The sequence below is a fragment of the Macrobrachium nipponense genome, chromosome 1, assembly GCF_015104395.2.
Source record: "Macrobrachium nipponense isolate FS-2020 chromosome 1, ASM1510439v2, whole genome shotgun sequence".
Lineage (NCBI taxonomy): Eukaryota > Metazoa > Arthropoda > Malacostraca > Decapoda > Palaemonidae > Macrobrachium > Macrobrachium nipponense.
The window spans coordinates 90287606-90303822 of NC_087200.1; the positions used below are offsets into that span (position 1 = coordinate 90287606).

Sequence of the window (16217 nt, forward strand, 5' to 3'; positions counted from 1 at the left end):
TGCTAACCCCTCTGTGAATTTTGGTGAAGAGAGCGCATTAGAAGAGCCTACACATCCTTCTCGTCGGTTGCCGGTGCCAGAGCAGGAGGAGGGGGACACGGCAGTTATTTCTGTCTTCTTTTCGGAAGTTGTTGATCTCTTTCGGGGGTTCAACAATTTGGAAAGTAGGACTCGGGCTCGGTTGTCTTACACTCCTTGCTTGGAAGCCTTGGTGGGAGCTACTCAGGACCCCAAATCATCTCTTCAGCTGCCAATGTCGGGGCATGTTCAGTCAGTCTTGCAGAAGGTTAACGCCTCTGTTTCTGACCAGGACGGTTCACTTCGCTCTAGAGGCTCTACCAAACTACTACCCCCACCTCTCACAAGACATAGGAAGTACTATGCTACAAGCTCTGCGTTTTTGTTTTCACGCCACCTTAACCCAGACGTCATTCGCCTGAAGCCGGGTTTGACTTGGGAACAGGTGAGGTCAGTGGTTCTGTTCTTGTCTCCGCAAGACGCCTTAGCTTTGGAATCTATGGCGGCCTCCATGTTGCAGATGGTTTCTTGGCTGGACCTCTGGTCTGTGGTGATTGCCAAGATAGCTTCTGACACGTCCCCTGAAGGGTGAGTGAGTGCAGTCTCGCTTGCCAGTCTATTGCAGTCCGGGGGCAAGGCGTTTTCTTATTTGGCTCACCTCAGTGCCAATTTATGGGCTAGTCTTCTTCTGGTTAGGAGGGATGCGGCTTTGTCTAGGATGGAGAGGTCGCTCGACACCGAGTCTTTGCTGGCCTTGAGGAACGGTGATCTGTTGGAGTCTCAATTCTTGTTTCCATGGACAGAACTCAAAAATGCGATAGACCAATGAAGGGCTGACACCAAGGACTGTCTGATGCACCAAGCCTTGTCTAAATCAGAGTCCCGCCCTCGGAGACGTCCGGCCCCTCCTCCTCCCCTGGTCCAGCAGCAGTCGAGGAGATCGTTGCCTGGTAGGCCATCGAGGACATCAAGTTTGGCAGGGCCTTCCCGTTTGACACAGCCCAAATCTCAAGATGAACACCCCTTTCGCTCTCGTTCCTTTAAACCAAGAAGAGGCCCCAGGGGCAGTGGTCAAGGGGGCCGTCGGTAGGTTGGGCGCCTCTCCCTCTCCTGCGCCACGGGTGGGGGGTTGCCTGGCTGGCCATTGGGCCAAGTGGCAGAGTTATGGGGGCGGAGAAGTGGACGAAGTGGGTGGTAGATGTCGTTTTGGGTGGGGATACCTGTGCCATTCGACTTCTCTCCTCCTCTGTCGGACAAGCCACAGCTCAGGAAGACGTATCCCCCAGATTCTCTGAAGTTCTTGGCTCTTCGGGGAGGAAATGCAGAAAATGCTGGACAAGGATGCGATAAGAGGAAGTAGTGCGTCCGTCCCCAGGGTTTTATAGTCACATCTTGGTGCCCAAGGTGTCGGGAGGATGGAGGCCTGTGATCGACTTATCCACCTTGAATCGCTTCATCAGGAAGACACGGTTCAAGATGGAGACCCTGCGCTCGGTGTTGGCAGCCATGGGGGAAGGCGACTTCATACTGTCGATAGACTTGAAGGATGCATACTTCCAAATCCCTGTTCATCCCACGTCCAGGAAGTTCCTTCGCTTCTTTCTGGCAGACAAGATCTTCGAGTTCAAAGTCTTGTGCTTCAGGCTGACAACAGCCCCTCAAGTGTTCACAAGGGTCTTCTCTCTCGTGTCAAGTTGGCCCCATGCTAAGGGGATCCATTTGCTGAGGTTCCTCGACGATTGGTTGGTCTTGGCAGTTTCCAGGGAGAAGCTGCTGCAAGACAGGGATCGTCGTCTTTGGTTCTGTCTGGACCTGGGCATATTAGTCAACCAGGAAAAGTCAAACCTCGTACCCACTCAAAGGATTCTCTACCTGGGCATGGTCATCGATACGACAGTGGCAAGAGTTTTCCCGTCGGATCAGAGATTGGAGAAGTTGCGGGCTGTGGCACACAACTTCCTGTCAAAGTCGCATCAGTCGGCTCATCAGTGGCAGGTTCTTCTGGGAGTGCTATCTTCTCTGGAGAAGCTGGTCCCTCATGGGCGTCTTCATCTTCGGTCTCTGCAATGTACAAGGTGGCACTGAGTTTGGTGTTACACCTGAAGGGTATCGACATCTTCTCTTCCTGGGAACTTTCCCTACTAGTTAAGGGGTTTGAGCAGTCGAGTTCTCCTAGAGAGCTCAAGCCTCCAACGTGGGATGTTTCCTTGGTGCTTCATAGCTTAACTAAGAGTCCATAAGAACCCTTGCGTCGCTCATCTGATAGGAACCTGATGCTCAAGACAGTTTTCCGTTTGGCTTTGGCATCTTCCAAAAGGGTAGGAGAGCTCCACGGTCTGAGTTATGAGGTGAAGCACACCAGGGGTTGGAAGTCGGTGTCCTTCGATGTCCTGGAATTCGTGGCCAAGACCCAAAATCCCTTGGTGCATGATGACAGGTTCGCTTCGTTTTCCACTCCATCACTGACTGAATTTGTGGGTGGTGATGCTCAAAAGCTTTTGTTGTGCCCTGTCCGGGCCCTGCGTTGCTATCTTAAAAGGACTCGGCACCTTAGACCAGGCTGCCGCAGACTTTTTGTTAGTACAGGCCGTACAAAGAAAGAGGTGTCTAAGAATACTATCTCTTTTTGGATACGGGGAACCATCAGACAGGCATACTTGACTCTTGATGATTCCATCACCACGTCTGTGCAGGCTAGAGCACATGACGTTAGGGGTATTGGTCCCTCTCTGGCTTTCAAAAAGAACTTGGCTGTACATAGAGTGCTGAGCGCTGGTACTTGGTTACACCAGTCCACGTTCACCTCCTTCTATCTTAAGGATGTTGCCCACAGGTCTATGGACACGTTTTCCCTGGGTCCTGTGATGGCTGCCCAACAGGTTGTGTAACTCATAGTTGCCCTTAACGGGGCACCTTTGTATCTTACCTAAGATGATTGTGTGGATGAGAGAATGAGTGAGTAGGCTGGTCTCCTTCTTTCTCTTGTACCTTTCCTTCTTCCTTCAGGCAGTTTAAGGAATAGACACGTCATTTGCTGGACTGGTCTAATACAGGTGAGTGAGGTAGTCATACTGGTAGTGTGGTCGTGCAATATACAATATCTTACCCACTATTTAGTAGCATAGGCTACGCTCCTGGGCAAGGAGGAGTCGGGAGTACTACAAACCCTAGTGCCTTGGTTTGTTATTGGACAGTCAAAGTTTCTGTTTGGTTCCCTATACAGTGGTTATCCCATATATCTTTGTACGTCACTCAGGTTCTGAGTGGTTAGATATTAGTGTATCTAGCTTCTCAATGGGCTTCAGTCCCTCTCCAAGAACTATTTCTTTTGAGAGCTGGACTGGCGGGTAGGCCCCCAGCCGGTCTAGGATGTCTTATACCTCCCTCCAAGTAAGAGTCTATCCTATTGTTAAGACCGAGGGTTTGTTCGCGTATGAACAAATGACAAATTTTCTAAGACAATTTGTATTTTTCATAGCTACAAACCTGAGGTCTTAACAATATGATAATTTCTAGCGCCTAGCTGGATCAGGTTAAAAACAGATAAAAGCGAGGAATCTTGTGATATCTGGCAATGCATGCGTAGATCGGGTGAAGAGGGGTCAAACGCCGATCATCTACGTCAGTCTTTCCCAACTCAGGATGACTTAACAAAAAGAAAGGGGCGGCAAGAGCTGGGCAGTATACCGTTAAGACCTCAGGTTTGTAGCTATGAAAAATACAAATTGTCTTAGAAAATTTGTCATATTACACATATAACTAAATATAGTAGCGCACAGAGATAATGGACTGTGGTATATTGTACTTAAAGATATATCGGTGCGAAAGGGAAAAATTGATTTGAGGGTTTTTGCCTCTGGATTGAGCAAAAACTGCATTTCTGGGCTCAGCTCGTGTCGGCCTATGAAATATCCTTAAGTTCATTATTTCTAGGTAAAATTAACCTAAAATTACCAGAGAAAAAATAAAATCAAGAAAATGTCAGTAAAACTGACTCGCTCACTCTATAAAAGAAGTGTCGGTATGGAAATAGGGGCGGGTGGTGGGATCACTACCACGAGTCATTTACCATTTAGACCTTCCAACATAAAATCCCCACCTGAGAGAGCTGATACTAAAGGGTGATGCGACCGCTACTACTACTACTACCGACGCCACGTGGACAGCAGCGCCCCTAGCGGTCATCCTTAATCTTTAGCTCTACAACGCTAGGGGTGCTTCTTTTTCACTTGTGTTGTTTTTCGCTGGATTTTATCCCTATTACGATGGAACGTGCTGCAATTGCTTCGGCTAAGTTAAGTGCCTCATAAGTAGTATTTTTTGGTATTCCACTTCCAGGGACCAGTATTTTCCTTTTTATAGGTCATATACGGTCTCCCGGTTGACTCGTGGCGGCCTTGTGCCGCCTCGTGTTTTGTTAAGATTTCCCGGTCTCCCATACTGAGACATCTTTATGCTTATGGGCTTTTTATATTTACGTTCATCGTTTTATTACATCGATTTTATAGTTAGGACACAGCCCTTTTACCATTTTTCTCTTAGTTTGGTATTTAGGGCTATACTGTGTTTTCTGGTCCCCAGCATCCCAGCTCTTGCTCTTCATCGGCTACTGCTGGCTCCGAGTAGTCGACTGTTCTTCGGATCAGTTCGCCTCCTCCTGGGCTTCTTTTTCTTTTACTAAAAGTGTCTCTTCTTTCTTTTAACGATGTATTATTTATCAGTGTTATTTAGAGGGTGTTAGGCTAGCCTAGGTGCTTTGTGCCATGTGTTGGTACAGGCTGTTCACGTGGCCCCTCTGTGTTGTGTTTGCTATCGCGGCTTAGGCCACCTACGTTCACGTCCCTTAAGCACCTTACCCTCCCCCTTCCCTCCCTACCATGGTGATAGGGAGGGGGTTCTGGTGGATCTCCTTGGTTGTCACGACAACCACCGTAGCCTACCTCCCTCTCCCTCCGAGGAGCCAGGAGTTCCGTACCAGCTGGGGCCTAGGGCCGACCACTTGTCTCGGGTACCGGGTTACCGAGCGGGTAGTGTAGTAGACGTGGGGGGGGGGGGTGGGTAGGGGGGGGGGGGGGGGGGGGTAGGCCAAACCCCCCCCTCTCTCTCTCGTCCGCCGTGTTCACGCCGGGATTCCCCCCCACCCCCCCCCACCCATATTTTCCCCAGTTCCAACCCTTCCCCTACCTTAACGGACGGAGACCCCGCTGAGCCGGGAGCTTCTCGGTTATAGGTCCACCTGGCTCCGCCAGTGGGCGGGGTGGTAATTTACTAGTGGTCCGTTTGCTTGCCTACTATATACTGTTTTCGCTACGGAGGAGAGCTCGCTCCTTACCCGGGCACTCCTCTAGTAGACGGAAAGTGTTACACCTCATTTCTATACGGATTATACCCTTACTGATACGATGACTTTTAGTTTTTAATTTAATTTTATGTACTATCTCCGTCGTTCTCCGTCGTGTTTCATGGCTCCTCACCACACCTGGTTGGAACCTTTTTCCTGTCTCTGGTGTAAGCCTCAGACCCCCACCAACCGCCTAGCTAACCACACGTATTACGGCGGGGCTCTAGTTTAATCTAACTTACATGCTCCGGCATGCAGCGGAGTCTATGTTAGGCTGTAAGTGTGCACTCTGATACTCATGTATCTCTCCACTTACAGGCTACCAACTGCCAGGTTCCAGGTTGCAACGCTACGTTGTACGACCCCTGCGCCCATGAAGAGTGTAGGACCCACGCCCCGTGTGCCACTAACCACAACGGAATGATCGTTTGGCACCCGGAGCATGCACCATCTGCTATGACCTCGTGAGTCAGCTTTTGGGTGGGGTAAGTTAACTCCTGGACATTTTTTCTTCTTATCAATCACTAACCCTTAGTTTTAAGCTTCTTTAAACCGTATCTCCGCCGCTAGAAGCTTCATATCGCCTTCTCTTACAGGCTGCCGCCGTGAAGGAAGTCGCTCTGGGCAACCCTGAAAGCTTGGGTGGGCGGCTTCGGGAAGAACGCCGCCAAGGGCCAGCCTTATATGCTAGACAAGAAGCTGGCCATCCAGATCTTCCCCGGAGGCAAGGCGACTTGGGGTATGTGGACCCCATCTCGGCAGCCCCACTCATAGCTTCCATTCAGCAGGAGGTGCAGCAGGCGTTTGGGTCTGTCTCGACGCAGGAGCCGGGTCCCAGATGTGGCCAACCTGGACCTTAATCTCGAGCCTATGGCGGTAGGTGCGGAGGATTTGTTGGTTGAGGTAGGTGTGTCGGGCGCTCAAGGTCTACCCTTGTGCGCTCCTGGATCTTCTTCCCCTGTCCCTTCTTCTTCTTCCTTCCAAGGCTTCACGGAATCTGAGATCCCTGCTCGTTCTCCCGCTCTCTCTGTACCCCCGAAGGTGAAGGGACAGAGAGAACAGAAGACCCTACATAAGACAACTTCTAAGAAGTCGTCGTCTTCTTCGGCTAGGAAGTCTACGACTTCCTATGCAGATGCGGTGAAAACGAAGCTAGCTCTTCCTATTCAAAGAGCTCAAAAAGCAAGGCTTCTAAGGAGAAGGCTCGCGCTCCGCCGGCCGAATGTCTTCTCCGGCATCTACCGGATCTACTCCGGTAACTCCTGTTGGGGTGGCGGGACCTAGCTCTTTTGATCCCACCACTTTCTCAGCGGTAGTGATGCAACAAGTGGGAGAAATGGTTGGCTCTCTTGGTACCAAGTTTGAGCAAATGTTTGCCCAGCTGTCCAGTACGATCAACCAATCTGGTCAGTCCATCCAAGACCTCTCTAACCGAGTTAGAGAGCATGACGACCGCTTTGCTGGCCTCAGTCAGGCCCCTCAGACAAGCTCCCCTGTAGCAGGTACTGGTCTCCTACAGCTACCTCCTTATGAATCCCTACCAGCCTTCTCTATGGATAATCCCTGGAGAGTGGCAGCTTATGCCCCCTTCAAGGATGGCATGATTTCGATCCCGGAGTGTGGAACTAGAAGGATTGAGGACTTCGAGTTCTATCCTCCCGGACTGACTCAGCCTTTCATAGGGTATGCTAGGCTGACGGTAACTGCTCTCAATAGAGAGGATAAGATCTCTAGAGAGACTGTGCTATATAGTAGGGATCATGCACAGAGGGAATGGGTTCACTGCCTGAAGGATTGGGACTGTACCAATACCAAACTCCAGGCATTCAAGAGCCCCTTTACTATCTTCGCTACGGAGGAGGAGGCTTCTCTTCCATTTGGTACTAATGTAGTAGAAGCGACTCTACAGGCAGTCCTGAAAGACGAGCCCATGCCACAGTTGAGAGAGCGGAATCTACATCTCCGCTCTTTCCGTCCTTCGGAGAATTGTGGAGAACCTACCTGTCCACTTTCTCAGTAGGTAAGCTGAAGCCAGACTGCGCGATGGATCAGTTTGGCGAGAAGCTCCCGAGACTGCCTGATAGCCTTATTCAGGCAGAATTCGATGCCCGCACAAGATTTGGGAGGTCTCTTAACTCCCTTATCATTACGGAGATGGCTGCCCTGTCCTATGCTACGGAACCGCTGTTCAAAATACTGGCTAAATCCCAGCTCCAGACGGTTCAAGCCGATGCCTTTGACTTCTTCTTAGCCAGAAGGAAACTGCCGAAAGCATGTCTTGCAGGAGGGCAACTATTAGGCATGAGCCTAATAGACTCCTAGCTTCCAGCATGTGGGGTGCGGACCTCTTCCCAGAAGCCTCTGTGAATGAGGTGCATCACGAGCTGCTAGGCTTAACCAGAGCCTTAGAGCCAGATGGGGCATCTCTTCCAAGAGGAAGCAAGAGAGCGCCCCTGCTGCTGGTAAGAAGTTAAAGAAAACGGGTAGGAGATTCCAACCCTATCAAAAACAGCAGCAACAACATTTCGTTCAGGCCGTCCCAGTTACAACAACAGGGACAGCCGTCAACCCTCAAAGCAGACACAGCCCATTCTCCTGTGTCTCCTCAAAGCCAACCTTCGACCTCATACACAGTCTCGCCAGCCTTCAATTCGATGTATGAAAGCCAGGCCTACCCAACCTTCACAGGTTTTCGGGGTGCAGGGGGAGCAGACGCGAGAGGTCACTTTCGCCAGCGTGGCACAGGAAGAGCTGCAAGAGGCAAGCACTTCAGAGGAGGGCGCGGAGGTCAACCCGCTCAACAACAGTGAGGCTCCCCAGGTAGGAGGGAGGCTGTTCCTCTTCCGTCACAGGTGGGGGTTCAGCAAATGGGCACAGAGCATCGTGTCCAAAAGATTGGGTTGGGAGTTGGATCAAAGATCCTCCTCCAAACAAATCATTCTATCAAATACCATCAAAGGAGTTGACAGATTATGCGGAGGAACTCCTTCAGAAAGGAGCTATTGCGAGAGTCAAGCATCTAAAATTTCAAGGTCGCTTGTTCAGCGTGCCAAAGAAAGGCCTCAGCAAAAAGAAGGGTAATCTTAGACTTGTCAAAGCTAAACTCTTTCATTCGTTGCGACAAGTTCAAAATGCTCACCATCTCGCAGGTACGGACCTTACTTCACCCCGTGGGGCCGTCACAACCTCTATCGATCTTACAGACGCATACTATCATATCCCTATAGCCAGACACTTCCGTCCATTCCTAGGCTTCAAACTAGGAAATCAGAAGTTCTCATTCAAAGTGATGCCCTTCGGTCTGAATGTAGCCCCCAGGGTATTCACGAAAATAGCAGAAGTGGTAGTTCAACAGTTGAGAACACAAGGGATAATGGTAGCAGCGTACCTCGACGATTGGTTGATCTGGGCACCAACGGTCGAGGAATGCCTCAAAGCCACGAAGAAGGTAGTGCAATTTTCTGGAACATCTGGGGTTCCAGATAAACAAACGAAATCCAGACTCACTCCGGAGTCTCGTTTTCAGTGGCTAGGAATCCAATGGGATTTTGTCCTCCCACAATCTGTCAATTCCAGTGGTCAAAAGAAATAAAAAGAATAGCCCCAAGTCTGTGAGGCAATTTCTCAAAAGCAAACAAACGTCAAGGAGGAAAACCAGGAAAGAATCCTAGGTTTTCTCTTCAGTTTGCCTCAGTGACAGACATCCTCCTGAAAGCAAGGCTGAAAGATATAAATCGAGTTTGGCGATCGAGAGGAAACGTCAAATCTCGAGACAAGTTGTCAGTAATTCCACAGATCCTTCGCAATCAGCTCCGTCCATGGACAAAAGTGAAGAATCTTACCAAATTGGTACCCCTTCAATATCCCCTTCCGGTGTTAACCATTCACACGGATGCCTCCCTGTCCGGTTGGGGGGATATTCTCAATTCAAGCAAGTTCAGGGGACTTGGTCCGTTCAATTCCGCCAGCTCCACATAAACGTTCTGGAAGCAATGGCAGTATTTTTTCTTACCCTGAAGAGACTCCTTCCCCAAAGAAGTCTCATCTAAGACTAGTTTTGGAGTGCAGTGGCAGTGGTAGTACATTGCATCAACAGAGGAGGGTCCAAATCCAAACACGTGAATCATGTCATGATAGCCATCTTTGCTCTAGCAGACAAGCACAGATGGCATCTATCTGCCACCCACTTGGCAGGGGTAATAAGAAATGTGATAGCGGACGCCACTGTCCCGGTCAGTCCCTCTGGAGTCAGAATGGTCCCTAGACGACAGTCATTCCAGTGGATATGCCAGAGAGTCCCAGGTCTCCAAGTAGATCTCTTCGCCTCACAAGCGAACCACAAGCTCCCTTGCTATGTGGCCCCCAACCTGGACCCTCTGGCTTATGCCACGGACGCCCTGTCGTTAGACTGGAATCAATGGAAGAAAATCTACCTATTTCCTCCAGTGAATCTTCTTTTGAAAGTCTTGAGCAAGCTGAGGACTTTCAAGGGACTAGTAGCTCTGATTGCTCCAGATTGGCCAAAAAGCAACTGGTATCCTCTGCTTCTGGAATTGGGTCTCCGACCTCAACTGATTCCCCAATCCCAAGCTGTCGCAATCAGTACAAATGAGGACTGTGTTCGCTTCCTCAGGAATTCTTCAGACCCTAACTTTATGGACTTCATGAAGTTTGCGGCTAAAAAAGATGCTAACATTGATCCACAAAACATCCTCTTTCTAGAATCATATAAAAGAGAGTCAACTATTAGACAATATGACTCAGCTGTTAAAAATTAGCATCCTTCCTGAAAGAATCAAACACTACAATGACTTACTGACAGTTAATTTAGCTATATCCTTTTTCAGATCATTGTTTGAAAAAGGCTTAGCAGCTAGCACTATTACTACTAATAAATCGGCTTTGAAGAAAATCTTTCAGTTGGGTTTCCAAATAGACTTAAACAGAATCTTACTTTACGTCTATTCCAAAGCCTGTGCTAGACTTAGACCTTCTCAAAGGCCTACTTCAGTTTCATGGTTCTTAAATGATGTCCTCAAACTAGCCTCAAGATACTGACAACTCGTCTTGGACATTCATAATGCTACTTGGAAAGACGTTATTTTTGTTAAGCCTGGCTTCAGGAGCCAGAATTTCAGAACTGTCGGCTCTATCCAGAGATGCTGGGTCATGTAGAATTTCTCCCTCAGGAGAAGTTCTACTTTCTCCGGATCGCAGCTTTTTAGCTAAAAATGAGGATCCCCTTGCAAGGTGGGCCCCTTGGAAAGTCATCCCACTTCCGCAAGATCCTTCTCTTTGCCCAGTATCAACTTTAAGAGCCTTTCTATCTCGTACATCCTCAAGATCCTCAGGTCCTACCTCTTTATGAGAGAAAAAGGTGGCACTTTATCAGTGAAAGGAATCAGACAAAAGATCCTTTACTTCATTAAACAAGCCAACCCTGAATCATTTCCAAAAGCACATGATATCAGAGGAGTAGCCACCTCAATTAATTATTTCCAACATATGAATTTTGAGGATCTTAAAAAGTATACTGGATGGAAATCACCGACAGTCTTTAAACGTCATTACCTGAAGTCCTTGGAATCTTTAAAAATTTTCAAGCTCAGTAGCAGCGGGAAACATTGTTTCTCCTGATACTGCACAGTAGTTGTAGTATAGATCCAGTCCCTCCTTTCTAAACCTACCTTTGTCCAACATGCCTCACCCTATTGCCATGCTTCTCGGGGATACGTCTAGTCCCCCGCTTAGCCCGCTAGAATCGTATTGGAATGCCCCTTATTTTTTTGCTAGGGACATCCACGTTGAGTACATATAATGTACTTCAGTGTTTCTACCCTTATTTTTATGCTAGGGTAGAACACAATGAGTTTGTATATTTTGTAAATATTTAAATTAAGTGAATCATTCTATATTGTTCTTTTGCCATTACACTATTATGTATCACTATGTCTAGTATAAGCTAATTTTAAGTACTTTATATTGATTTGCTATCTTTACCCTGCCATTGTTTAGTATAAGCTAGCTTTAAGTACTTTTGTTTGTATACTGTAATGTTTCTTGATTCACTTATATTATATTACTTTTTTACTATTGGGTTTCATTTGTCCTTTATTCCATCTTGTCTGTTTCTCTGGTACTATTTCATAGGCCGACACGAGCTGAGCCCAGAAAAGGGATTTTGACGTAGGAAAAATCTATTTCTGGGTGATTGGCTCGTGTCGCCCTATGAAACCCACCCTATTTTCTTTTACCACCTACAGGACAAGATGTTCATAGATTAAGGATGACCGCTAGGGCGCTGCTGTCCGCGTTGCGTCGTAGTAGTAGTAGTAGCGGTCGCATCACCCATTTCAGTCTCAGCTCTCTCAGGTGGGGATTTTATGTTGGAAGGTCTAAATGGTAAATGACTCGTGGTAGTGATCCCACTCGCCCATTTATTTCCATACCGACACTTCATTTATAGAGTGAGCGAGTCAGTTTTACTGACATTTTCTTGATTTTATTTTTTCTCTGGTAATTTTAGGTTAATTTTACCTAGAAATAATGAACTTAAGGATATTTCATAGGGCGACACGAGCCAATCACCCAGAAATAGATTTTTCCTACGTCAAAATCCCTTTATTGTTACTATTTCTAATTTACGTTGCTTTCAACTCTAAAAGTTATGCTAAAGCTTTTACTGTCCTGCAGTTTAGCAGGTATTTGAGGGTAGTTGAATCAACCTGGACTCTTTGAATGAGCTCTGTCCTACATGTTAAAATATTAGGAGGAAGCTCTAACCAGAATTTTGGCCTCAACTTTAGTGCTTATTGTTGGCGTTAAAACTCCTATACAGTTCAGTGTCTGAATTTTCATTGAATGCTTCTATAAGAGGAGCTTCTGTAGGAGACAACACAAAGAAAATGGTATTTGTCTTGTTTTTTTATGCAACTGCATGTGTGTCTGATGAGAGGTATGAATTGTTACAAGGAAAATAGTCACCATTTAGTCCTACATGTTATCAAATGGGCATACCTATCATTTGGTAAGGATGATGACTAGGTACCCTTTGTGAGAGCCCATGAAGTCTGCAATTCTTCTGTCCGTGTTGTTATGAGAAACTTCTTTATGGCCCAGGAACTGGGAGTAGTTGTCTGGAAGAGATTGATCCTATCTCTAGTTGGTTTCTCAGGATGGTGTGTTAACAAAGTTCCATTTGGGCAGCAGAACATCTTGCCTAAGATTCATGTGGGACGTGGTCTGTGTAGGGGTTGTAAGAATGCCTTTTCTCTTACCCTTTCTTCACCACTTCCATATTGGAGACAGCCTGTGGCGGTAATTCACTTTGGTCTGGCCTAATGCAGATAAGGGACAGAACAAAGTAGTTAATTCTGTGTGTAAGTCTGGAAGATGTGACTTGCTCTGCCATCCATTTAACAAAAGTTGGGTGGCCACTGAATGTGATTATTGTTGGGGAGGTTATGATATTGTTACCTACCAGTCTTTTATCTCCATAACATTCAGCAGTAGAAAAAGGCTCTCAAGATTTTTCTCAAATTAGGATTCATTATATTTACAGTACCTAACTCTAAACATTGGGTTCTATCAGTGCTTGTACTGGTGTATATCAGACTGTATTTACAGGAGTCGTTCTTCACCCACTCACATTTTCCAGGTGTTGATAGACTGTTAATCTTTCGCATCTACCATACACTGACTCCTTATAACTTCAGTGTTTGAAGATAATCTTATATGAGGACTTAGAGTTTGTGTATGTAGGCAAGTTTTGCAAGAGTAATTTTTGACTCGCTGGTTAAGGTAAGCTACATAACAGTGATGATAAACTGCAGTTGTATAAAAAAATTACTAATTGTTTGGGATGAAACTTACCTATATTTAAGGAGAGCTTATATCTCTGCGCCAATAGGCGAGTTGGCATTCAAACAAAATATCGAATGGCTGCCTGGATGACTGTCTAGTACACCTGTTCTCCACCAAGTGTACTACTAGTCACCAGTTTGTGTATTGCTGTGGGTGCCATTCTCTGCTTTCTTATATATACGTATATATAGGAAGAGTTTTTCCACTGTCTACTTTCAAGGTTATCGTTCCATGCTTTCCTTGGTATTGTGTCGTGCAATTACAGTAATACCCCGAACTTAAGCAATTCAATTTACACGAATTCATAATAACGCAAACTTTTCATTGGAACCTAACTAATTATCATACGCGAGTTCTTCACAATAGCATGAACATTTGCGAATCCTCCAGAAACACTGCAAAACCCTGCAAAAGTGTTTATGTTTAATTTATTATGTAAATTTTTAAGTTTTGAAGCTTTTCTGTATAATATGTTTATTAAAAATTTTTAATTTTTATTTTTGTACATGTATATATATGATACAAAGGTAATTATAACTATCAGTTAGTGCATATACGTACTTTTATAAGATGCGATACACACTCACAAAGTTACTGCACTTTTCAAAGATGATATCCCTTCAGAAACTGTTTAATTTCTATAAGTACGTACTAGTATACTACAATTAGTGTAAGTTTTCATGCTTTTAAGTGTAAAATCAGTACGGAGGTTTTGTGTACGCTATTTGTATTCTTGAAAATGATACAAAGGCAGTACATAATTTAGTGTTTGTTTAAGAGTAGGTAAGATTCATCCCAAATAATATAAATTTTCATAAAATTTATTATTTAGATATTTACCTTCTGTTAACCCCACCCAGCCTCCTCACAACTTAGTTGGCTGTCAAGGAGAATTCTGGCAAAAGCTAAAACATTCGAAATACACTTGGTTGAGAACAGTTGGGTGGAACAGTAGTCAGATACAGTCATCTGGGCAGCCATTTTATTTTTGCTTGAGTGCCGACTCACCTATCGGTGCAGAGACGTAAACTTTCTTAAAGAGTAGGTAGGTATCCAAGTAATAGATTATATTATGAAAATTTAAACTTTTTTAATTAAAAAAATATCTATAAATTATATGTTATTAAAGTATTGCTTTTTGTTGCAGCTCATGTTGTCGAACAGATGTATCATGGGTATTAATATACCAGTTTGTAAGTGATCGCCTAAGAGCAGTAAGGCAGGATTTGTGTGTCCAAGGAGTGAGGAATTTAGACTGTATTAAATTACACCTTGCTTCTGTAAGGTTTCATGTATATTCACATTACAGGTAAGGTTATTGATTTAAGTAGCAGAATTTAGAGCATGAATGCCATGCCCCATTCTGGACATGAGCAACTTGAGCAAGAGGCTTACAGCCTATCATTCGTATCTGCTATTGCTCTTGTGGTTACCTTACTGAACCGTAAAAATATTTTTAAATTAAATTTTTCTGTTTTGAATACTAAATTTTGTACGTGCAACTTCCCCGGCAGATATATACTTAGCTAATGTCTCTGACGTCCCGACAGAATTCAAAACTCGCGGCACACGCTACAGGTAGGTCAGGTGATCACCCTCTCCTGCCTCTGGGTAGTGGGAATAGGAACCATTCCCGTTTTCTAATCAGATTTTCTCTGTCACCGGTACCGACAACATCGTTGTTGGTTCCTCCTGCAAGGAATTCTTGCTTGCTATGCTGAGGATTGTTTTTGGTGAAGTACTTAATCTTTGGCTTTTGCATACACTGTTTGGGACCGTTTTTTGGGTTTGCTTTGGAATTTTTCTTCAATATGTCTGATGTACCTGAAGCGCACTTTAGTGTGTGTATGAAAGAAGGATGTAAGGTGAGGTTACCGAAAGCTTCGGTAGATCCTCACACTATTTGTGTTAAATCTTGGGGGAATTAATGCTCTGTCAGTAACACTTGTGATGAATGTGGAAGTTTGACTGAGATTCAATGGAACAGTTTGACTGCGTATGTAAAGAAATTGGAGAAAGATAGAATCAGGAAGGCTTCAGCTAGAAGTTCCAGTAGGTCCTGCTCTATTGATCAGGACGGTCATTCTAACCCTAATGTAGTTTCTCCTACTTCTAACGTGGTTTCAGCTCCTTCCCCCCGCAGCGAACTCGTAGATTCGTCTTCGGAGAGGGCTGCTATGAAAGCCTCGATCCGTAATTTGCAAGCGCAATTACGAGAGATGGAACAAGGTAAGAGTGAAGTGTGCAGTGACGTGTGCAGTGTCCCCAGTGCAGTGGAGGGGGTGTCTGACCGACTCCGCATTGCTCCTAGGCCTAGACCTCTTTCAGACTCCCATGACCAAGGGAGGAGGAATGTCGAAAGCCGCAAGGGGGATGTAGAGTATCCCCAATGGTCAGGCGTCCCTTCAGCAGAACCTGTAGACTTGTCCCAGGCTGCCTTGGATTGCTATAGACAAAGCATCCTTAGGAAGTGTTTTTCTGACTCGGATTCTTCCTCACCGAGACGTGGATGGAGCTCCGCTTCGAAGTCGCGCCCCCTGAAAAGAGCCTGGAAGCCTCCTGGAGGAGACGCGTTAGACTCCAGCCCTGAGCCTTTTCCGGAGTATTCTCCCGCTCAGAAGAAGAGAGCAATGAGGTCGCCTGATTCTTCTCCTGAAGGAATTCGCTCTTCTACCAAGAAGTTTTTGGTGGGCCTACAAGAACAGTTATCTACGTTAGTAGGCTCTCTTTCCAAGGGGTCTTTTCGCAGGAAGGACACCTCTCTTCCTGTCAAGAGCTCTTTTAAGAGACCTTCGTCTAGTCGGCGTTCGGACACTTCCAGGCGCCTCTCTCCTGGAAGACGCTCCTCTCCAGCTAAATCTTTGGACTATGCTTCGTCTCATCACGGACGAACGGCGACTCCTGCCAGGCACTCTTCATCTCCTGGATTCTTCTAGATGCCCTGGGAAGGGCTCAGCCCCTCTCCTGGCAGGCGCCAGGAACAGCGCTCCGTACG

At 46.1% G+C, this 16217-nt stretch overlaps 1 protein-coding gene across 1 annotated transcript in view; it reads left to right on the top strand.

The window, feature by feature from the left end:
- The window catches only part of LOC135218854 (uncharacterized), a 473700-nt gene that overhangs the window by 177772 nt on the left and 279711 nt on the right, over positions 1–16217 (top strand). Inside the window, exon 7 of the mRNA XM_064255302.1 lies at positions 14370–14531. Coding sequence (XP_064111372.1) covers positions 14370–14531 — 162 coding nt within the window. The remainder of the gene's footprint in view (positions 1–14369; positions 14532–16217) is intronic.